Source organism: Lissotriton vulgaris, chromosome 7 (assembly GCF_964263255.1).
Source record: "Lissotriton vulgaris chromosome 7, aLisVul1.2, whole genome shotgun sequence".
Classification (NCBI taxonomy): Eukaryota; Metazoa; Chordata; class Amphibia; order Caudata; family Salamandridae; genus Lissotriton; species Lissotriton vulgaris.
In genome coordinates, this window is record NC_141695.1 from 1,384,737,261 (window position 1) to 1,384,759,430 (window position 22,170).

Here is a 22,170-nt window from a genome sequence, read left to right on the forward strand (position 1 = left end):
CTGACACAGATACTGCAAAGTCACTAGGATCATTGCAATATAAAAGAGGATCATTCAGAGGAGCAAGAGGACGAGGTTATTCGTCCAGAGGAAGTTATTACCAGCAAGGCAGGCAATATCAACAACAATACCGCCAGAACTATCAGTCCTCTTATAGACATTCTGGATCGGCTGGTTTCTCTCGCCAAGGAGGAAGAAGGCGCGCAAACAACCAAGGGCGAGACAGTCACAAGAAACAGTGAGAACAATTGGGCGCCACCTCCAATCCCATACCTTCCCGTGGGCGCGAAGATATCTGCCTTCCAACAGCAATGGCAGAATATAACAACGGATCGGTGGGTGTTAGACTTGATCCAGCATGGTCACACCCTAGAGTTCATCACCAAACCTCCAACAACTCCGCCCAGGGGTCCCCCTCCCCCTCGTCTTCACTTATTGTTCAAGGAAGTACAAGCTATGCTTCTCAAAAATGCAATAGAGAAAGTTCCAAATCATCAGAGAGGGGCAGGTTTATATTCCAGTTTTTTCCTCATAAAAAAGAAAACGGGAATGGCGACCGATCCTAGACCTGCGCAATCTGAACAAATATCTCAAGAAGCAGGGATTTCGAATGGTCACCCTTTCGGACATTCTCAGTTGCCTCAACGAGGGAGATTACATGGCTTCCTTGGACATGGAAGATGCATACTTCCACATCCCAATCCACCCAAAACATTGAAGGTACCTCCGTTTCACGGTGGCCGGCGCCCATTATCAGTTCAAAGTTCTCCCATTTGGCCTCAAGTCGGCCCCAAGGATTTTCACGAAGTGCCTGGCTCCTGTGGCAGCAGCTCTTCCGGCAGCAAAAGTGCAGGTCTTCCCGTATTTGGACGACTGGCTAGTCAAAGGTCCATCAGAGGCCAAAGTGAGATCCGACATTACAGTATGCCGCAATCTCTTCACATCGCTAGGCCTCACAATCAACAAAAACAAATCTTAAATGGATCCAAAACAAAACCTGTTGTTCCTAGGAGCTTGCTTGGACACAGTGGAATGCAAGGCATTCTTATCTCGAGAGAGGCAGGTCCGACTGCAGGCGTTGGCCAAAAAACTGTCAAGAAGAAGGTCACTTTCAGTTCGCCTATTTGCATCACTTCTGGGGATGTGTTCTTCAGCCATTAACCTCATTCCATTGGCGCGTCAAAAATGGCGGCCACTGCAAGAGGAGCTACACTGTCAATGGCATCAAGCGACAGGTTCATTCGAGGACACCATCACAATCACCAACAGGATGGTGCATGCACTCCAATGGTGGTCTCAGATCAACAATCTGGAACAGGGGCTCTCATTCTTGCAGACTCCTCCGGATTTTATTCTGACGACGGATGCGTCCATGAAGGGCTGGGGTGGTCATCTCTAGGACCTGCAAGTGCAAGGAAAATGGTCTCAACAACACAAAAAATGCCACATCAACAGTCTAGAGTTGAAAGCCATTTGCCTGTCTCTTCAAGCGTTCCTCCCCAGGATAGTAGGATCCTCGGTCCTGGTCAGAACGGACACACCACAAGCATGTTTTATATCAACAAGCAGGGCGGAACGAGGTCAGCAACGTTATCCAAACAAGCCCAAGAGTTATGGAAATGGTTAACAGTTCACAACATAACTCTCAAGGTGGAGCACGTCAGAGGCCTCTACAACACCTTGGCAGACAAACTGAGCAGAACCTTGTCAGATTGCCACGAGTGGGAACTGGACAACGACCAGTTAATCTATGTGTTTCAGAGATGGGGCAAGCCAAAGTTGGACTTATTTGCAACACAACAGAACAAAAAATGCCGGTACTACGCCAGCAGATACCCTCAACAGGGGTCAAGGGGGAATGCCCTTTCGATGCGATGGTCAGGGACCTATGCATACGCTTTTCCTCCGATCCCTCTGATTCCACGAGTGGTGCGCAAAATGAAGATGGAGAGTTGTCGTCATTGCTCCCAAGTGGCCTCGCCAGTATTGGTTTCAGGAACTCATGCTACTTTCTCAGGAGTCACCGATCAAGCTACGGGTAACTCCGAAGCTACTGTCACGCAACAAAGGTCAGGTACTTCACCCAGATCCTCAATCGCTGAAATTGCACGCATGGCTCCTAACTTCCTAGAATTCGAACATCTCCAAATTCCTCAGGACTGCCGAGACATTTTAGAGAAGGCAAGAGCCCAGAGTACATTAAAAACTTATCGTCTCAAATGGAAGCGTTTTTGCGCATGGTGCATCTCTAGTGCTTTACACCCTATAGAGACGCCAGCAGAAAAGATATTACCCTATTTATTGCATTTAGCGCAATCTGGTCTTTCTTTTTCATCAATAAAGGTCCACTTAGCGGCCTTATCCAGGTACAGAAAGATGGCTAATACTCAATCACTCTGCTCTTCATCGCTGATTAAACAATTTATGAGGGGTCTGTTCAGGGCTTATCCCCCAGTGAAGCCCTCACCACCGGAATGGGAGCTCAACACGGTTCTATCACAGCTGATGAAGCATCCGTTCGAGCCTATCCATAGAGCTGACCTAAAGTTCTTGACGTGGAAGATTGCTTTATTACTGTCGCTAACTTCCGCAAGGAGAGTGGGAGAAATTCAAGCTTTCACCATAAAGGAGCCCTTTTTGCATTTCTCCCAGGACTATGTCACTTTGCGAACGAATCCAACGTTCATACCGAGAGTGCCTTCCCAGTTTCATCTAAATGAGCCTGTCAAGCTGAAAGTTTTCTTTCCAAACCCGTCAACCCCGGCTGAAAGAACATTGCATTCTTTGGACATCAAGCGATGCTTAAAATTCTATCTTCAGAGAACCAAGACTTTGAGAAAGTCAGATCAACTGTTTGTAGCTTATGGCCAGACCACATTGGGGAAAGCGGTTACTAAAGCTACGATTTCAAGATGGATCGCATCCGCTATTCAATTCTGCCACGTCAAGGCTAATCGACCATTGACAAGGTCTGTTCGATCTCATTCCACGAGAGCTGTGGCAGCGTCTGCGGCTTTGTTTGCAGGAGTGACGCTTGAGAACATTTGCCGTGCTGCGACATGGAAGAATGTCCACACGTTTACAAGACATTACTGCCTGCAATCAGCAAATCAGGATGATGCGGCAGTGGGCCAAGCTGTTTTACGTCACCTGTTTCCATAAGGAGTATGTTCAGGTACTAATATTGGCTTATTTCATATAAAGTGCATGCAATTCAATAGATTGTTTTAAATATGCAGACATATGCTAACATGTTGTGTATTTGGTATGATGCTTAAGATTTCTTTCCAGAAGGAAAATGCAGAATTTCAATGTGGAACTTGAACATGATTTACTAAGAGATCAATCTCTAGGCGTTTGTTGGTTGTTGACGACACATTCATGGGGGTGCACTGCAATTAGTCTCCCACAATCCGCAACCGACTTTGCCTGGCTTACTGCTTGCTATTCTGATTCAGGCATGTGAATCTATGAAAGATACCCCAATACTGGATAAGAAAAGCAGTTACTTACCTGTAACTTCAGTTATCTAGTATTGGTATCTTTCATAGATTCACATGCACCCACCCTCCTCCCCGGAGAGTCAGTTCTCTAAGTTGGGGATACTTGTTCCCACTTGTGCTACGAAAATCTGAGGAGAGCTGGCTCTGCAGGGAAGGTTCTAGAGGGTGCTGTAAGCTGATTGGTTGGACCAAAAACTTTGGTCCTTTTAGCATAATGATGTAAATAGGCTACTATAATATAGGCCTCAGGCCTTTTTCTAGGGCCTACTACTACAGAGTGCTTTTGGCACTGCTTTTTTATTTACCGTGGGACTCCCGCCTCGACGACGGGGAATGATTCAGGCATGTGAATCTATGAAAGATACCAATACTGGATAACTGAAGTTACAGGTAAGTAACTTGTTTTCTTCCCTTCATTGTTCATCTTGTGGTTGGTCTTTCGGCAGCCTGGGAGTTACCAACTGAAGATCTGATTACGAGGGCGGTGAACCCGCCACCGACAAGCTGTCGGTGGCGGGTTCACCGCCATCGTGAGGCCATTCGGGCGGTACTGTGACGGTCGGAAACTCCAACTGCCACGCATCCGACGGGCTCCGTAAGCCCGCCGGTGCATCGGAGGGGCTCCCTATCCCTGAAATAATGCCTACCAGGCTCCACCGTAGGGATTACGATTGTCCATCCTCCCCAGCCTTTCCATAGCGGTTCACCCGCCATGGAAAGGCTGGCGGAGGTGGACTTTGGGGGCCCATAGTGGGCCCCTTTTTCCACAGGGCACTTTGGGGTGCCCCCTTACATTTCCCTGCACCATGTGGCAGGCACCGCATGGTGCCTGCCACGTAGTGCAGGGAAAAGCAAAACCTGCCTTTGTTCCATTGCGACTAGTGCTGCAGCCAGCAACGGAAAAATGCTTTTTTCGGCTGCTGTGGTTGCGGCCCCATTGTAATTGCTTATGTGGGGCTGTCACCTTATAGGCAGGCTGTCCCCATCTCCGGGACGATGGCGTACGGACAGACATCCTTCCGCCATCGTAATCATGCCCTAAGTTATCCTTACACTGCAAACGTAGCCTCTGCGGTGACCCAGGGAAAGACAACACTCCTCCAGCTCAGCTCACTCCAATCGGCCCTCTCTGGACCTAAACTCAGTCTTCCAAGGATGCAACAATGACACATTATTCCCAGGGTCAGTGCATCCTGCTCCAACTCCACTGACTCTGGAAGATACTGAGGTTCCCGGAGCAGCTTCCTTCCTCTCTCTCAGGGAGCAACTATTGCAATGTCGCCAATCTCAGTCTGGATAACAGCACCTCTATTATTCAGCCAGGGAGAGCTTAGTGGGCTCTCACCCATATCTCCGCTGCAGCCAGACTTCCACCGCTTGTAGCTGTGGGTGCTCCTTGCTGTCTCTTCTAAGTTGCAATGGGTGCTGCTGCACTTGTGGGCCCAGGGGTGGGCCAGTGGATGAATAGAGACTATGACTTTAAAACATTCTTGTAGGGTGCAAAGGGTCATCAGATGGAGCGGTACTGTGCATTGCCACCCTTTCCAACTGATGCCTGCCAGTGACAGTGAAAAGTGTAAGTGGTCCCTCGAAGACACCTTCCACTTTCCGAATAAAATCCTTCACTTCAATGATTTGGCAATCTGTCAATGGCTTGTGGCTGCAGGAGAAATCATGAATCTTTGATACATGAGCCTGCAGTTCTCAGGCCAGGACTCTAAATATGGCCATTGTGAGTTGCAAAGCCATTTCTGGCTACAAATGTCACCTTTGTACATTGTGATTTAGGTTTTTACACTCACAAAGCCTGTAAGTTAGAGCAGTGTTGGCTTTGTGAGTGCAAACAACAATTGTACAACTTAACATTAGTTACTAAAGAATGGTGCAAGCATATAAAGAGGAAGAGAGCCACTAAAGTCAGAAGGTACAAGGCTTTGTTGAGAAAGTGTCATCAGGTATACTGCTTTACTTCATTAATTGATGAAAATGAGACCAATTAAAGAACTACGTGATGTGTGATGGAGGTAGGCAGGAGGATATTGGGGAGATCAGATGAGTTTTTACTCTGTTCTCAAACTGGCATGCCGTTGCCTAGTGGGGTGAGGGTCCTACAAATCGTGTAGCCGGATAGCAGGCCTGATATTACCAGTGTCTTCCTTCAGGTGCTCAAATATATTGACGAGGAGCAAGAAAGTTTTTTTCCATGCGCCATTAATTGTTCAATGAAAAGAGGAGTAGATGTATCACATCGGTAAAAAACTCTACAACTCAGTTTCATTGAATGTTTTAGCTTAGCACCTATGCCCATAAACTCCAGGCACCTATACATTTCCTTCAGGGGCAGATAGATCTATCATTCTCTTTGAAAAACAAATAGGTCAAGAAAGACTTTATTAAAGACCTTTCCTTAGACTGTTCTCCAGTTACAAAACCCAGGTCTTGGTAGTGGAAAACACGTGAACTGTTAAAATACTACTTGAACAGCACCAAGGTGTTTTTCAAGGACATTTAGATGATTGTTTCATTTGGACAATGAAACTGTTTGTAACCATTTTCGAAAGAAATCATAAACGGGGCAATGCAAAACCAAATAGAAGCGTCAATGGCAGAATGACCCAGAATTAGTAGACACTATCTTGACCCTTGGGGGAGGAATGCCTTTTCAAGCATCATCTCTGTCTTTCTCCTAACACTACTGCTTTGGCAAAAAAGAAGTGTGATATGGACACGTGTTCTGCAGCTCCTGTTCAAATAAGGTGTCCCTCATTCTCACTTTCGTTTTTAGGTCGAGCTGACGTTAGCATTCATGCATGAATGCTGTCAGCTCGACAACTAATGTGATCAGTATTTAGGAGAGTGGACACCAAAGTGTTACGAGCTTTTTCAGTGTCGGATTTCACCTCGGGAGCGCGCAGCATTGTCTGCAGTGGCAGTGTCAGTTTCGCTTTTTTATTACTTTCGTTTTTGCCGAGGCTGGCTGAGGCTGGCTTGGAATGAACAGGCTTGCTTTGAACATCATGATTAATTATTTTTAGCCGTCTTGTAATGAACATGCACGCTGGGATTCCTTTTAAAACACTTCTTTGTAAAGGCACATTTATAATTATCGGAAGCATCACAGTGAATAAATGGGTCAAGCTGCTGGTTTATTTATTTTTATTAATCTGGCTCCGTTAGCGTTGTAACTATTTTTGGAAGCCTGGCGGCAGCGTTAGCTGGCAATGCAATGCTTACATTTAAATAATGTTGTCCATGTTTGCGTGCACTGCGTGTGTGTGGCATCATGCAAATTATTGCTTTGTAGAAACTAACATCTCGCAACTACAACTACTGGCAGCCACTAAAATATATCTTCTTCTAAATATGACCCGTTAAATATATTAAGTGCATGTTCTTACAATTACATGTGTAAGCTGGTTTGTAATGAACATGCACGTTCGTATTGGTTTCAAAACACTTCTTTGTAAGGGCACATTTAGCGTTCCATCTCGTATTGCAAACATGACAGAGAATAAATGGGTCAAGCAGCTGGTTTGATTATTCTGATGTCAATATTCATAGATTATCTTTTTGGCTCTTACTCCTTTCGAAATACTTCTTTGTTGGGCTCTCTTTTAAAGTACAAATGGCTCAGGCTACTTTTTATGAAGTCGTGTTTTCATTAATCTTTTTAAGCTGCGTTGTTAGCGTTTTAACCATTCTCGTAAGTTTAACAGCAGCGTTAGGCGTTAATGCAATCATTACGAAGCTGTAATCTTTTGGAGCTGTGTTTTTTATTAACATGGCGCCATTAGCGTTGTAACTATTTTTGGAAGCCTGACGGCAGCGTTAGCTGGCAATGCAATGCTTACATTTAAATAATGTTGTCCATGTTTGCGTGCACTGCGTGTGTGTTTTCATTAGGAAGTAGGCGGGTATCGTTTACAGTAAAGGCACATTTAGCGTTTATTTTGTTTTGTATTGAGAGCATGACAGTGACTATTTTAAATAATGTCATACCTCTTTCTGTGCAATGCCTTGCGTTCTAACGACTCGCTAGTTGGATAATCTCTTGTTATACTCCTTTGGCACCATTTATTTAATTAATGTTATTCTCGTTTGCGTGCATTGCGTGTGTGTTATTCTTATGGAGTAGGGTGGTAGGCTTGTACAGTAAAGGCATATTTAACGTAATCTTTTGTTAGACTCAGTTGGCGCAACTCATTTAAATAATGTTATCTCTTTTTGCGTGCAGTGTGTTTTCATTATGAAGTACGCTGGTAGGCTTTTACAGTAAAGGCACATATAACGTTTTCATTTCGCACCGCAGCGCCCCATACTCTACAGCGCCCCGCACTCTACAGCGCAACGCGCTCTACAGCGCCCCGCGCTCTGCAGCGCCCTGCACTCTACAGCGCCCCGCGCTCTGCAGCGCCCTGCACTCTACAGCGCCCCGCGGTGCCCTGCACTCTACAGCGCTCTACAGCGCCCCGCACTCTACAGCGCACCGCACTCTACAGCGCACCGCACTCTACAGCGCCCCGCACTCTACAGCGCCCCGCACTCTACAGCGCCCCGCACTCTACAGGGCACTCTACAGCGCCCCGCACTCTACAGCGCCCTGCACTCTACAGCGCCCCGCACTCTACAGCGCCCCGCACTCTACAGCGCCCCGCACTCTACAGCGCCACGCACTCTACAGCGCCACGCACTCCACAGCGCTCCGCAACGCCCTGCACTCTACAGCGCCCCGCAGCGCCCTGCACTCTACAGCGCCCCGCACTCTACAGCGCCCCGCAGTGCACCGCACTCTACAGCGCACCGCAGAGCCCCATACTCTACAGCGCCCCGCACTCTACAGCGCAACGCACTCTACAGCGCCCCGGGCTCTACAGCGCCCCGCGCTCTACAGCACCCCGCGCTCTACAGCGCCCCGCAGCGCCCCGCACTCTACAGCGCCCCGCGCTCTACAGCGCAACACACTCTACAGCGCAACACTCTACAGCGCAACACACTCTACAGCGCAACACACTCTACAGCGCACCGCACTCTACAGCGCTCCACAGCGCTCCGCACTCTACACCGCGCTCTACAGCGCACTGCACTCTACATCGCCCTGCACTCTATAGCGCCCCGCAGCGCCCCGCACTCTACAGCGCCCCGCGCTCTACAGCGCAACACACTCTACAGCGCAACACTCTACAGCGCAACACACTCTACAGCGCAACACACTCTACAGCGCAACGCACTCTACAGCGCAACGCACTCTACAGCGCAACGCACTCTACAGCACTCTACAGCGCCCCGCACTCTACATCGCCCTGCACTCTATAGCGCCCCGCAGCGCCCCGCACTCTACAGCGCCCCGCAGCGCACCGCGCCCTACAGCGCCCCGCTCTCTACAGCGCCCCGCAGCGCCCTGCACTCTACAGCGCCCCGGGCTCGACAGCGCCCCGCACTCTACAGCGCCCCGCAGCGCCCCGCACTCTACAGCGCCCGCACTCTACAGCGCCCCACATTCTACAGCGCCCCGCATTCTACAGCGCCCCGCACTCTACAGCGCCCCGCACTCTACAGCGCACGGCAGCGCCCCATACTCTACAGCGCCCCACACTCTACAGCGCAACGCACTCTACAGCACCCCGCAGCGCCATGCACTCTACAGCGCCCCGCGCTCTACAGCGCCCCGCAGCGCCCCGCACTCTACAGCGCCCCGCAGCGCCCCGCACTCTACAGCGCCCCGCACTCTACAGCGCCCCGCGCGCAGAAACTTTTACAAATCATAGAAATCCCACCATCGACAGTAGTCAATTTATCCACGAAAGTATTGACAAGGGATGAGGAATCTGTCCTCAATCTAGGTTTAAAATGTGTTCCCAGTCAGCAAACATACAAGGCAGCTCCAATAATATCCTATTGGCGAGCTAGTCCTGGCAATAGTGAAGAACGAAATTAGCAGTATTTCACTATCATGACATGTAATACATACCTACACATGTCCCACCTTTAACATACACTGCACCCTGCCCCTGGGAGTGTCTTGGGCCTACCTTAGGGGTGTCCAACATGTAGTAAAAGGGAGGCTTAGGGCCTGGCAAGAGACTGCACTTGCCAGGTCGACTTGGCAGTTTAAAACTGTACTCAAAGGCACTGCAATGGTAGGCTGGAGACACGTTTACAGGGGGTGCTTATATGGTTGGCACAATCACTGCTGCAGGCGCACTAGATGCATTTGATTTACAGGCCTTGGGCACACACAGTGCACTTTACTAGGGACCAGTAAATCAAATATGCAAATTATGGAGAACCCAGCAGAATTAAAAATGACAGAGGTAGCATTTGCACTTGAGCACTGATTAGCAGTGGTAAAGTGTACGGAGTACATAAAACAGCAAAAAAGAAGTCCAGCATAACATCAAAAATACAGGTGGTAGGGCAAAAAGACAGAGGAAAACACGTCAAGGATGCCAGGTCTTGCAACTGCTTAGAGATCTTTGAGTGATGACAGGTCACATTGCCTCTCTCTCATCGTCTCATGACCCCAAAAGACAGAGGTCAGTCGCAGGTGTCTAGGGATAATTGGTGCACCTGAGCCCACTACAAGAGAGCGCTTCGATCCACGAGAATCCACTGCAATAATCAATCTAAATTACACCGCGCTGTGTTTGTTTACACTTCCTCTCTCGGGTGGGTTCTTTTCAGATGTGATCCCATTTGTAGCTCAGCAGACGAAGCTTACCCTGACAGAGCAAGAGAAGGATGATCCGCACTCTGCTGCTTTTGGTCCAGCTCTCTCATTTATGTGTATTTTGTTGCCTGCGAGTGTTGTTTTTGTTATCACAGGAGAGGGGCTTGGCCTGATTCTACTCCCCACTACGAGCAAGGAGCCACGTGAATATCACCTGTGTATGTCCATTACGAAGTGATGCTAGAACACGTTTTATTTTAAAAATGGATTAGGCCCCAGAAGGTGTTCAAACAATTTCGAGGCATGGTGCTCATCTTCTCAGCATGAGAAGGATGAAATGCTGAGCCGAACTTGCTTTGATTCCAAACTAGTGGCCATTAGGTTGCAGTTGCATCATTGTAACAGGTGCATCAACCAACTGAGCTAGCTTGAAAAATTCCGGAGTGCAAACATACTAGATTAATAATGTAAGGTTCCTTTTGTAACACCTGCTTAGGACAGCTGCTAATCACCAAACATCTGATGCAGAGACACGCATTTTTTCCTTGACTGAAGCAACTATAACGATGATGCATATGTCATAAGTACATAGAAAGCTCACGAAAGTAAGCATGTGATGCTGAACATTTAAAAACATGATGGTATAACAATCTAGTATTTTACTTATTCATCTTAACAAGACCAATGCATTAAACACCGTTACGTTGGCTGATAAAAGCGCATTTTATTTACAGTAGTCTAAAAGAGCAAAACTGCAGGAAAATGACCACTATACAAAATAAAAATAGCACTACTCTGCGCGCCGCCACTCCCGTGCACCATTTTAATTATGAAGACCCGGCCCGCCTCCAGTGCGTACCACTACCAACTATTTAATTAATTTTAAAAAGGCTCAGGCCGGTAGGGCGTGCGCACCACGGCACCATAATTAATGTTTATAGGCCGGGGCCCGTTACCATCCGTCCCTGGCGTGCGTTGCGCACTGTAACTATTATAATATAGGCTTGCCTGCTTGCTTGCTTCAGCAGCAGCCGAGGGCAAATGGAGCAGGCGAGGAAGCAACAGGGGTTGGGGGGCTGGTTGAGTGCAAAGGCGAACCCAATATGGAGGGAAGCGGCACACAGGCAAGAACAGAGAGCAACACTGAGTGCGGCCCCGGGAGCAAAGAAGTACAGAAGCGAGAAAGCATGTTCTATAGGAGGGACAAACACGAGTGACAAGTGGGGACATAAATAAGAAGCAGGCAAATGCGCGACCGGAAAGCAACTAACTAGTGCACGCAGCAGGCCTGGAGGCAGGCAGCCAGCAGCAGCCCTGCCCCGCCGGTCGGTGACGGAGACGGAGTGACAGACTCTGAGTGACTTACTTTGGTCTTTCGGACTCGGATTCGGAAATCGGACAGGGCAGCTCAGCGTGGGCGGGCCTGGCCGCCTTGCTGCTTTGTCTTGGACTTGGAAGGCAGTTAAGTTCGCAGTTTTCGTTGTTCTTCTCTTGTCTTCTTCTTTGGCTATGCGCGCCGCCTGCCGCGCCCCATATGCCACGCACAGGGGCTTACCGCTTATTGGCCCGCATGATGTTGTGCGTGCCCTGGGGCTGCCTGGCATTGCTCACCACCACTCAGCAACAGCCAGCCCTGCTGCCCACGCCCCCCACACGCGCATACGCGGCGGCGGAAGTGCGGAACGGAAAGTGAAAGGATAAAGGCCTGTCCCGCGGCCCGCAGCCATTTCATAGAATCAGGCGGGCTTAGACTAAGATAACAAAAAGTGCCTTACACACTGTGTAAGGCACGTTTTGTTATCATTGTCACTTTTGCCTCATGTAATGTAACGTTTGTTTTTGTATTTTGTTATCTAGTAATGTTCTCATGTATCAGTTCTGTTTCTATTGTGAATTCGCTCTGACACCTTCGGGTAAAGTCCGCACATCCCTTCTTACTCGGCTTGCTTAGCTGGCAGAATGGTGTTGCAGCGTTGGCTAAGAGTCTATTTTTTCTTTCAGTTAAACAATAAAGTGACATTCATACAACCTAAATTCAGGATGCTGCCTCCCTGCCAATGTTTTAGGCATCTCTCTTTTTAAAGTCGGGAACATTCTGTTAAAACAGCTGCTTAAGATGTAAGGTATTACTTCTCACGAAACAGACTGATTTTTGATAATGTCCTGAATGCAGCAAGGACCGTCTGAATGAATGTAAAGAATTGCAGTGTTCCTAATGTTCTATATGCGATTTGCCTTCAACTAGTAATTACCATTGGATCATTGTGTGCTGTCTCACTCTTAATGCCTGTTTAAAAAGAGTGCTCTTTATGCTGGACCCAAGTATGTTGCTATTTAAACAACACCAGCGATCAATGCACGCTTCCACCACACTCACACAGAACCAGACGTCGGTGCACGCTTTCACCAGGCGCACACACACACCACCAACCGTCAGTGCACACTTTCACCAGGCACACCCCATCAGCCGTCAATGCACGCTTTCACCGGGCACACACGCCACTAGCTGGCAGTGCACACTTCCACCAGGCACACACACCATTAGCCATCAGTGCACATTTTCTACAAGCACACACACACCACCAGCCATCAGTGCACGCATCAATGGTTAGCACATCCACAATTAACTATTGTAGCAATCGCAGTATGGCGCACTTTACTTCTAAACATGTCAGTGCACGCTTTTCCACCATGCACACACACCATCAGCCATCAGTGCACACTTTCAACAGGCACACACACACCACTAGCCATCAGTACATGGTTTCATCAGGCATACACACCACCGGCCGTCGGTACACACTTTCAACAGGCACAGACACCATAAGTCATCAGTGCACGCTTTCACCAGGCACAAACACCACCAGCCGTCAGTGCACGCTTTCACCGGGCACAAACACCACCAGCCGCCAGTGCACCCTTTCACCAGGCACAAACACCAACAGCAGTCAGTGCACGCTTTCACCGGGCACAAACACCACCAGCCACCAGTGCACCCTTTCACCAGGCACAAACACCACCAGCCGTCAGTGCACACTTTCACCAGGCACAGACACCATAAGTTGTTCGTGCACGCTTTCACCGGGCACAAACACCACCATCCGTCAGTGCACGCTTTCACCGGGCACAAACACCACCAGCCAATACAGAGTTTGCAAAAGAATTCATGCAACACATTGTCATATACAATGCCAATAACTCAAACTTGAATGCTGCGAGACCTATTGCATTGCAAATGCTTGTTTTGTAATATTACTTGTTATTCTAAGTGTGTATAATCTGTGAAAGTTCTAATGCTGGAAAAAATACTTACCTGTAACTGTCTTTGTTATCATTTGTGGGTTCAGATGCAACCTTCCTTTCTCCCTGTTGAGGTATGGGCATTTTATGTGTCTGAGATGCGAGGAGGGGCTCTGGTTGAAGTTTCATCTATCCGTCCACTACAATGGACACAAAGACACTGAGCTCATCAGGCAACATTATGAACAGCTGTTGCAACTAGTTATTTTAATTATGCTGAAAATTCTAAGTATGTCAGTAAGGAATAATTGAAAATATTATGTATTTAAGATTTAAGCAAAGAAGAACGCATTAAAAAAAATAAAATTAAGCCAAGACAGACTAACACTATATTAAAGCTGCTTGTCTTTGTCTAAGCCAGTTTGAGATTACTCAGGAGATAGGGCAGATCTAGAGAGGTGAGCTGATGCATTAAACGTGTGGTAGGCTGAGTAGATCAAGTGGACTGGATTACATATGATTTGTTTGTGTCTTTGCAGGTTGAGAGATCGCTCTGCAGGGTTCACCTGCTCTATGCAAGCTGTATCCTTTTTTTCCTCGTCAGCGGACTTTGCTGCTTTGGGGCTGTGTGCAGTGTACCCTCCAGGGACCGGAGACCAAGGGAGCACCTTTAAATAAAATACCTGATAGAACTGGTGAGTGTGGTGAAGTCCAGATGCAGCAATACAAGTTCACAGTACCACGATTCCAGCATCTCGTATGCCCCTCGAATGAATATGGTTGAGCTATAATGTTATGTTATTGGTGGGAATTTCAACTTTGAGGGGAATATCCAAAATGAGAATCTTTTTATTTGCACAGGGCCCATGTCTGGGCATACCTTTTGCACTTAGGGCGTCAACTGCAAAACTGCAAGCTCTTGAAGTAAAGTACAGCATACTCCACCCTGCAAGACTTAAATTTACCAGAAATGTCAAAATGCATGTTTTCTTTAACCCCCAGGCAGTGTTACCCTTCACAAACAAGCTCTTCCTTGAAAAAAGGAATGGCAGAGGTGCGGGCAGCCAAACATGATGTCAGCACCTCAGCAATGTAGAGTGACTGTCACTCAGCACCAGAACAGAAGTGGTGCTACCTGTATTTGCCCAATTCTGGTGTACACTGATATAATAAATAATAATAATAAAGAGCTTATAGAGCGCTCAGTAACGCCATCACGGCGTGTCCCCGCGCTGAAGCTATCAGTGAACAGCGAGAGAGCCTAGGATCTACGTTGTGTATAGATGTGTTTTAAGCATGGCCCTAAACCGCGATTCACTGCTCTCCAGTCTCAGAGCAGGGGGAAGTTTGTTCCATTGTTGAGCTGCTTGTAGCGCAAAAGAACGTCCGCCCATTCTAGCCTTCCTAATCCTGGGGACTGTCAGCAGTCCGGCACCCTCCGAGCGGAGGGTCCTAGTTGGTTCATATCGGCTGACTAAATCCTTTAGGTATGCGGGGGACCTGTCCCAGACAATTCGGTGACAGAAAAGGAGGCAATTAAACAGCACACGCTTCTTCACAGGCAACCAGTGAAGCGCGTCCAGCGCCTTTTTCGAGTTAGCTCTCCTGGGTCTTCTTAACACCAGTCTAGCGGCGGAGTTCTGTATGACTTGTAGGCGGCCTATGCTGCCCTCGGTTGCCCCAAGGAACAGAATGTTTCCATAATCTAACCGCGAGGTCACCAGTGCCTGAGTTAGTGTCCTTCTGGCCGCTAAGGGAAGGAGGTCTAGAGTTTTATTTAGGGTCTTTAGTACTCCAAAACATTTGCCCACAAGACGCCTTATGTGGCCATCATATGAAAGAGAGGGGTTCATCCAGATTCCTAAGTTCTTAGCCTCCTGACATGGTATGGGGGTAGGGCCCAGACATGAAGGCCACCACTCGGCCGACCAGTTTTCGCTTTTACCCCCTACCACCAGCACCTCTGTTTTAGAGCCATTGAGTTTTAAGCAATGGGCATCCATCCACTCTGCTAGTGCCTGCATACAGGATTTAAAGTTGTTGGGGGTGTTGGAGGTGTTCTGCGATAGGGAGATCAGCAGCTGGGTGTCGTCGGCGTACGACACCAATTCCACCCCAAATGAATGTACAACTTTCGCCAGGGAGGCCATATATAGATTAAAAAGGGTAGGGCTCAGAGCTGAGCCCTGAGGCACTCCCTGGTCTAGTGACATCTCAGCTGAGCGGCATGTCCCTTGCTGTACCTGGAAACACCTTTCCGTAAGAAACGATTGTAGCCAGCACAGCGCTGGAGCAACTACCCCGGCTTCGCTCAGACACCGTAGCAAGATGGAATGTGCTACGGTGTCAAAAGCCGCGCTTAGGTCGAGCATGATCAAGGCCATTGTATGACCTGCATCTGCCCCTGCTCTTAAGGTCTCAGTGGCTCGTAGGAGAGCCGTCTCCGTGGAGTAGCCCGCCCTAAAACCTGATTGTGAGGGATGGAGTAGATTCCATTTCTCCAGGTGCTCCGTAAGCTGAGCATTAACCACCTTCTCAGCCACCTTCGCCACGTACGGCAATAAGGAAATAGGTCTAAGGTTTTCCAGCACCTCCATGCTTACATTCGGTTTTTTCCTTATTGGCAGTACTATGGCCTTCTTCCACTCCATAGGGACTTGTTGAGTGGAAAAGGAGGTTTGTAGGACGTGTCTGATGTGAGGTTCCAGGGCTATCAGGCCCTCTGAGATGACCCAGGCCGGAGCCGGATCGTTGGGGGAACCGGACTTCACACTTCGACAGATCTTTATTAGCTTGTCAGCTGCGGGGACCTCGAAAGTTAGTAAGGAGGAATCAGGGGCTGCCGGTGAGCTGTCTGCTATAAAATCTATGCCCTTATCTGGTTGTTGAGCGAAGGAAGCATAAATCTTTTTAACTTTCCTAGAGAAAAAGTCGGCGACTCTATTGCATCCCTCCTTGGAGGTTTTTATGGGGGTGTTAAAGCTAGAGACTAAAGATATTTCTTTATATATTTTGAACAGTTCGCGCGAGGAGCTCTCAGCAGCCTCAATACGTGTCTGAAAGTATTTGGCTTTAGCTCTACGCACCGCATACTGGTAGCTCCGGTGTGCTGAGCTATAACTGTTTTTTGCTTGTTCACTCGGGTTCCTTCTCCATATCCTTTCAAGTTTTTTACAGTTAGATTTAATTTGCTAGAGTTCAGTAGTGAACCATGGGGCAGTACGTTGTCTGCCTTCTCTAGCTTTACCCTTGCTCATGGGAGCTAGCTCATCCAAGGTGGCAGTTACAAGTATATTAAATTCCTTGTTCGCCTGATCACTGTCTGTGGCACTTAATGGTTGTGCTTTCTGGATGGCACCTATAAAGTTTTCTTTAGAGTATTGTCTCCATTTGCGTTTCATAGTGTTTCCCATTCCATTGTCAATAGTCCTAGCAGGCTGGTAAAAACACTGAAAAGGGACCAGGAAGTGGTCGGTCCAAGGGAGCTGACAAGGGGTAAGTACTTTTATCATATCCCAACTGGCGAAGATAGGGTCCAAACAGTGACCCCTCTGATGTGTAGCTGCGACACTTAGCAGGTTGAGCTGTAATTCTTGTAGAACAAGGCGAACATCCTCTGCCTCCTTCTGTACGGGATCCTCTAGGTGTAGGTTCAAGTCACCCAGCACCAAAACCTTATTGTGTTTAATTGCGGTCTGAGCAACCCCTTCTAATAAGCTACTTCGGAAGTTGCCCAGGGAGCCAGGAGGTCTGTATATTAGGATGCCCGAGATAGCCTCGTGTTGAGTCAACTTAATACTAAATTCACCTGCTTCGCTGTCATCAATTTATACTGGCTTTAGAACACACTCAAAAGGGTGTTTGACGATAATGGCAATGCCACCTCCCCTTCCTTTTATCCTATCAAGTCTATGGAGGGTATAGCCTGGTGGGATAGTGTCCACTATGTCTGGATCAGAGTGTTCTCCTAACCATGTTTCAGTTAAGAACAATATCTGCATGTCCTCATCCAATAAGAGATCCCACAGCTGGAGAGTGTGTTTGCTGATGGATCTACAGTTTAAAAGACCCCCTTTAACAAGAATCGCTTCAGAGTCATAGACCATGGGCGCTAAACAACTTAAAAACAAAATATCAACAAAATATCTGATTGTTTATTCAGTTGGATAAAATCATAACAAGTGTCATGTTATAAATGAAAGAAATAAGGTAGTTATGACTAAGATTATAATGCGCTTACAGTGGGACATGGAAGTTTAGTTCGTATGAGCTGGTCATTTAACACAGCAACCATGTTCAAAGTGTTGGATGTTTGCATTTTCCATCCAAAAAGTGACTTGATGCAGTAAGCTTCTAATGTTGTGGGCATTGCAATGTTTATCTGTATTGCTACCCTACACCCCACCCACCACCCACCCACCCCCCACCCCCGCCCGCCCCGAGGTCATCTTAGTTTCACAACGGTTTGTAATGGCCGAGAACAGTTCTTTACCCCAGCCAGGTTTATGTTTTGGTATCTTCCTCTAAAAAGTGTGGGTTTGGTGCAGATTTGGGTAGTGGATATGGAAGGTAAATGCACACAATTGACACAAATCCAAATTACAGAAGGGAATTTGCAGGGATATTGTGCTATGGCATGTTATGAAAGAATAACTGCACCCTAACAGCACGGCTCAAAACAACCCCAATAAACTCACTTACTCTGCCTCTCAGACTGATGACATGGAGTGTGAGGTGGGTGAATAACCCTAGAAAAACCCACCAAGTCATAGGAAACATTATGACAGACACAGCTGTAGAAGCTAATAAGCTCCAATGAAGAATGGCTCAGTGAATTTGTAGACAACATGTTTTTTCAGCGTGAACATGTCTACAGCAGGAAGTCCAGTTGCAGAATGGCAACCATCCTTAACTCCCGAATATATATTCCCCTCTCCCACACAAAATATGCACCCACTCGCCCTCCCACAATGCCAAACTCCCATCGCATTACACAAAAGGTGGACACGAGCTTGAAGAGCTGTTCACGCTAATGTCAACCTTAAACCATAACGTGCAGTGCACGGCTGAGCACGAAATGAAAATGCAACACATCTTTTCCCTTTCCATTTTTTTTTTTACACATTTATGTAAGTACAGAATCTTTAAATGTTACGGGAGGACGCCTTGTTCTTAAATCTCTTGAACAACCCCTGGACACATCCTCTTACCCTGAACAGGTTCATTACAGTGTCAACTTCCAAGGCTATCATTACCTGGTACATAAAAAAAACTTGTAGCACAGTCATCATATGAGATTCCACACAGTGCCACCTTCGACATTTATGTACAGCATTCCTACACACGTACAGGATCCGACAGGGTGCTTCCTAGCGAACTCACATTGCGTCAAGGATTGTCAGAGACTGTTGTTCCTGCCCGACTGCCTCTTTTCCTCGCCCTTCACCTTTCGCGACACCCGCTGCGCGGGTGCCGCTCAGCTGTTCCCCGGGCCGGTCTCCCGCTGGTGTGAGCGGCTCTGCGGTCGGCAGAGAGCACAAGCGCTCCCAGTAGAGGACAGGCCGGGTGAGTGAATACAATTGCCAGCAACGCGTTGAGCCTACCGGGGGACTGCGAGGTCCAGCAGCCTCTGCTCTCCACAGCTGGTGCCTCTTCCCCCGGCGGCCACGCCCCCAGCCTCCAGCAGACTTAATCGCTGTTTCCACCGGCTGTGTTGGGTGCTTCCTAGCGAACTCACATTGCGTCAAGGATTGTCAGAGACTGTTGTTCCTGCCTGACTGCCTCTTTTCCTCGCCCTTCACCTTTCGCGACACCCGCTGCGCGGGTGCCGCTCAGCTGTTCCCCGGGCCGGTCTCCCGCTGGTGTGAGGGGCTCTGCGGTCGGCAGAGAGCACAAGCGCTCCCAGTAGAGGACAGGCCGGGTGAGTGAATACAATTGCCAGCAACGCGTTGAGCCTACCGGGGGACTGCGAGGTCCAGCAGCCTCTGCTCTCCACAGCTGGTGCCTCTTCCCCCGGCGGCCACGCCCCCAGCCTCCAGCAGACTTAATCGCTGTTTCCACCGGCTGTGTTGGGTGCTTCCTAGCGAACTCACATTGCGTCAAGGATTGTCAGAGACTGTTGTTCCTGCCTGACTGCCTCTTTTCCTCGCCCTTCACCTTTCGCGACACCCGCTGCGCGGGTGCCGCTCAGCTGTTCCCCGGGCCGGTCTCCCGCTGGTGTGAGGGGCTCTGCGGTCGGCAGAGAGCACAAGCGCTCCCAGTAGAGGACAGGCCGGGTGAGTGAATACAATTGCCAGCAACGCGTTGAGCCTACCGGGGGACTGCGAGGTCCAGCAGCCTCTGCTCTCCACAGCTGGTGCCTCTTCCCCCGGCGGCCACGCCCCCAGCCTCCAGCAGACTTAATCGCTGTTTCCACCGGCTGTGTTGGGTGCTTCCTAGCGAACTCACATTGCGTCAAGGATTGTCAGAGACTGTTGTTCCTGCCTGACTGCCTCTTTTCCTCGCCCTTCACCTTTCGCGACACCCCCTGCGCGGGTGCCGCTCAGCTGTTCCCCGGGCCGGTCCCAGTAGAGGACAGGCCGGGTGAGTGAATACAATTGCCAGCAACGCGTTGAGCCTACCGAGGGACTGCGAGGTCCAGCAGCCTCTGCTCTCCACAGCTGGTGCCTCTTCCCCCCGGCGGCCACGCCCCCAACCTCCTCGTATATCCTGTCTCGGGCACTCCCGCACCGCGGGACGCACGCGGGACGCAGGCCGGGGCGAAGACCGGGCAAAGAGCGGGCCGTTTAAGGCCGTTCAAGGACGGCAGAGGACGGTCCTGGCCCTGAACCCCTGTTTCTTCGCCTTCAATCCATTCACAAGGTAGGCGGCACTGTGATTTCCATCTCTTCCTCAAAAACATAGTGGCCGCCTCCCAGTCCTAACACTTACCGTTCTTGTGAGGTCAATTTTGCTGCATCTGGTCCAGCTCCACAGATGTCAACTATGCGCAATAGAACCAGAAGCTGTACTAAAAAAGCCATGGCCGTAGCACAAGTGACTGGACCTATAGATCTTTTTATCTCACGGGTGAATGAAACCATCGATAAAAGTATTATATTGCTGGAAAAAAGAGTTTCCTTGGATCTCATGAACGCCAAGCGCTCGTCCTTGGGCTCTCTTGCAAACGTAAATTCGCCCTCCCAGCAAGCTTTGAACAATTGTTCCTTACCCCTACCCTTGACCACCGCTGGCGCATTCACAGTACCGAATGCTGTCGATTTGTCAGTCACCCAATCTGACTCTGATCCGTCTTATGTTGATCTTGAGGCTACTCCAGATCTAGAAGCCTGTCAGCCATCTGACAAGACAGAACCGAGTCTAGATGGGCAACTTGATAAAGGAACAGCTGCTGTATCTATTGACTCCGGGGGAAGGGTTACTATTCCTACAAAGGTTGCGCCCAAGACTAAGACTAAGGAAAAACCCAAAGCTAAAGCCAGGAACCATAACCTGATATCGCCTACCCCGCATTCGGCATCAGGCATACCATGCTGGGTTGAAAATATGGTAATAGATCTCAAATTGGACCTTGAGGCCACAATAGCAGCGCAAATTAAGCCCTTAATTTCCAAACTTGACAGACTTGCGTCGCTAATGAACTCGAAATGGCCTAATAAGATGAATGGGTCTGGGTCTACCCAGTTGCAAGAGATTAAAGAAACACTTCCCAAGTCTTCACCTTGCGCCAAGCTCCCTAAAGACACATCCAATAAGGCCAAAATACTATTTGCTACTAAGGACTCAGCCACACTACACCTGTCCCAAACAGGGAATAACTCTGCTCAACCCCCACTCTTATCTACCCCGAAGGCGGTGGGTCCTACTCCGGCTTTGCAACCATCTGCTGATGGAAATAAAACTACCATCTCACAAGCAAAAGATCTTAAAGGAAAGTCCACCAACCCAACAGCTCCTCCCTCTACAAACAAGCCCGAAGGCTCTAAGTCAAAACAGGCACGTTTTAAGTCAATCAGCCTGCCACCGGAAGTCTGTCCTTTTGTGGTTGTGCTGACAGCTGTTCCCCCACTGAAGGAGGGAGTAAAAGAAACCTTTGTAGAGCTAAGAAATAAATGTGCCCAGTGGCTCCAGTTACACAAACCTTTACCTAGCCATATGAGTGGTGAAATCCTTACTGTGCGTAGAGGGGACTGGGTGGGCAGGAGTAAGAAAACAATAGCAGGGGATGTAATTACAGTTAACTTTAGGGACATAGGGGCAGCCAGTTACATATGCAATACACCCAACAGTGGACCTGCTACCCAAATTAATCCACTCCCTTTGTCTTACTTTCTTCCCATGCCGCCAAGACTAAATCCTCATCGGCCTACTTTTCCAATTAACAGAGGGTCTGTGTATCCCCCGCAACATACTACCAAACACTGGCAGCAACCATCACATTTCTCATCTTTATTTCCACACCATACTAGTCTTCAGTGGCAACAACCTTTCCAACACCCACCACCCCTCTATCAGCCTGCTCAGCAGTGGCAGCAACCCCTTCAGCCCCCACAACCTGCTAACCATCAGTGGCAACAGCCATGGCAAGACTTGCCCCCTCCTTTTGACCCCTTGTACTCACAGTTCGCTCACCCCAATAGATTTTGTGTGCTAGATGAGGTAGACTGACTCAACCTTATGGAAGCTCCAGATCCAAACTTTACTATCACTAATAATGATATGGAGGATGTTCCCCTAGCCATCCCTCTCCCCATCTGTCCC

General features: G+C 48.6%; 1 protein-coding gene across 2 annotated transcripts in view; it reads left to right on the plus strand.

Annotated features, from left to right (window-relative positions):
• The window catches only part of TMEM219 (transmembrane protein 219), a 557,800-nt gene that overhangs the window by 522,550 nt on the left and 13,080 nt on the right, over positions 1 to 22,170 (plus strand). For both annotated transcript variants that reach the window (XM_086932107.1, XM_086932108.1), the window contains one exon: positions 13,950 to 14,105. In XM_086932107.1, coding sequence (XP_086788233.1) covers positions 13,950 to 14,084 — 135 coding nt within the window. In that variant the 3' untranslated portion in view covers positions 14,085 to 14,105. The remainder of the gene's footprint in view (positions 1 to 13,949; positions 14,106 to 22,170) is intronic.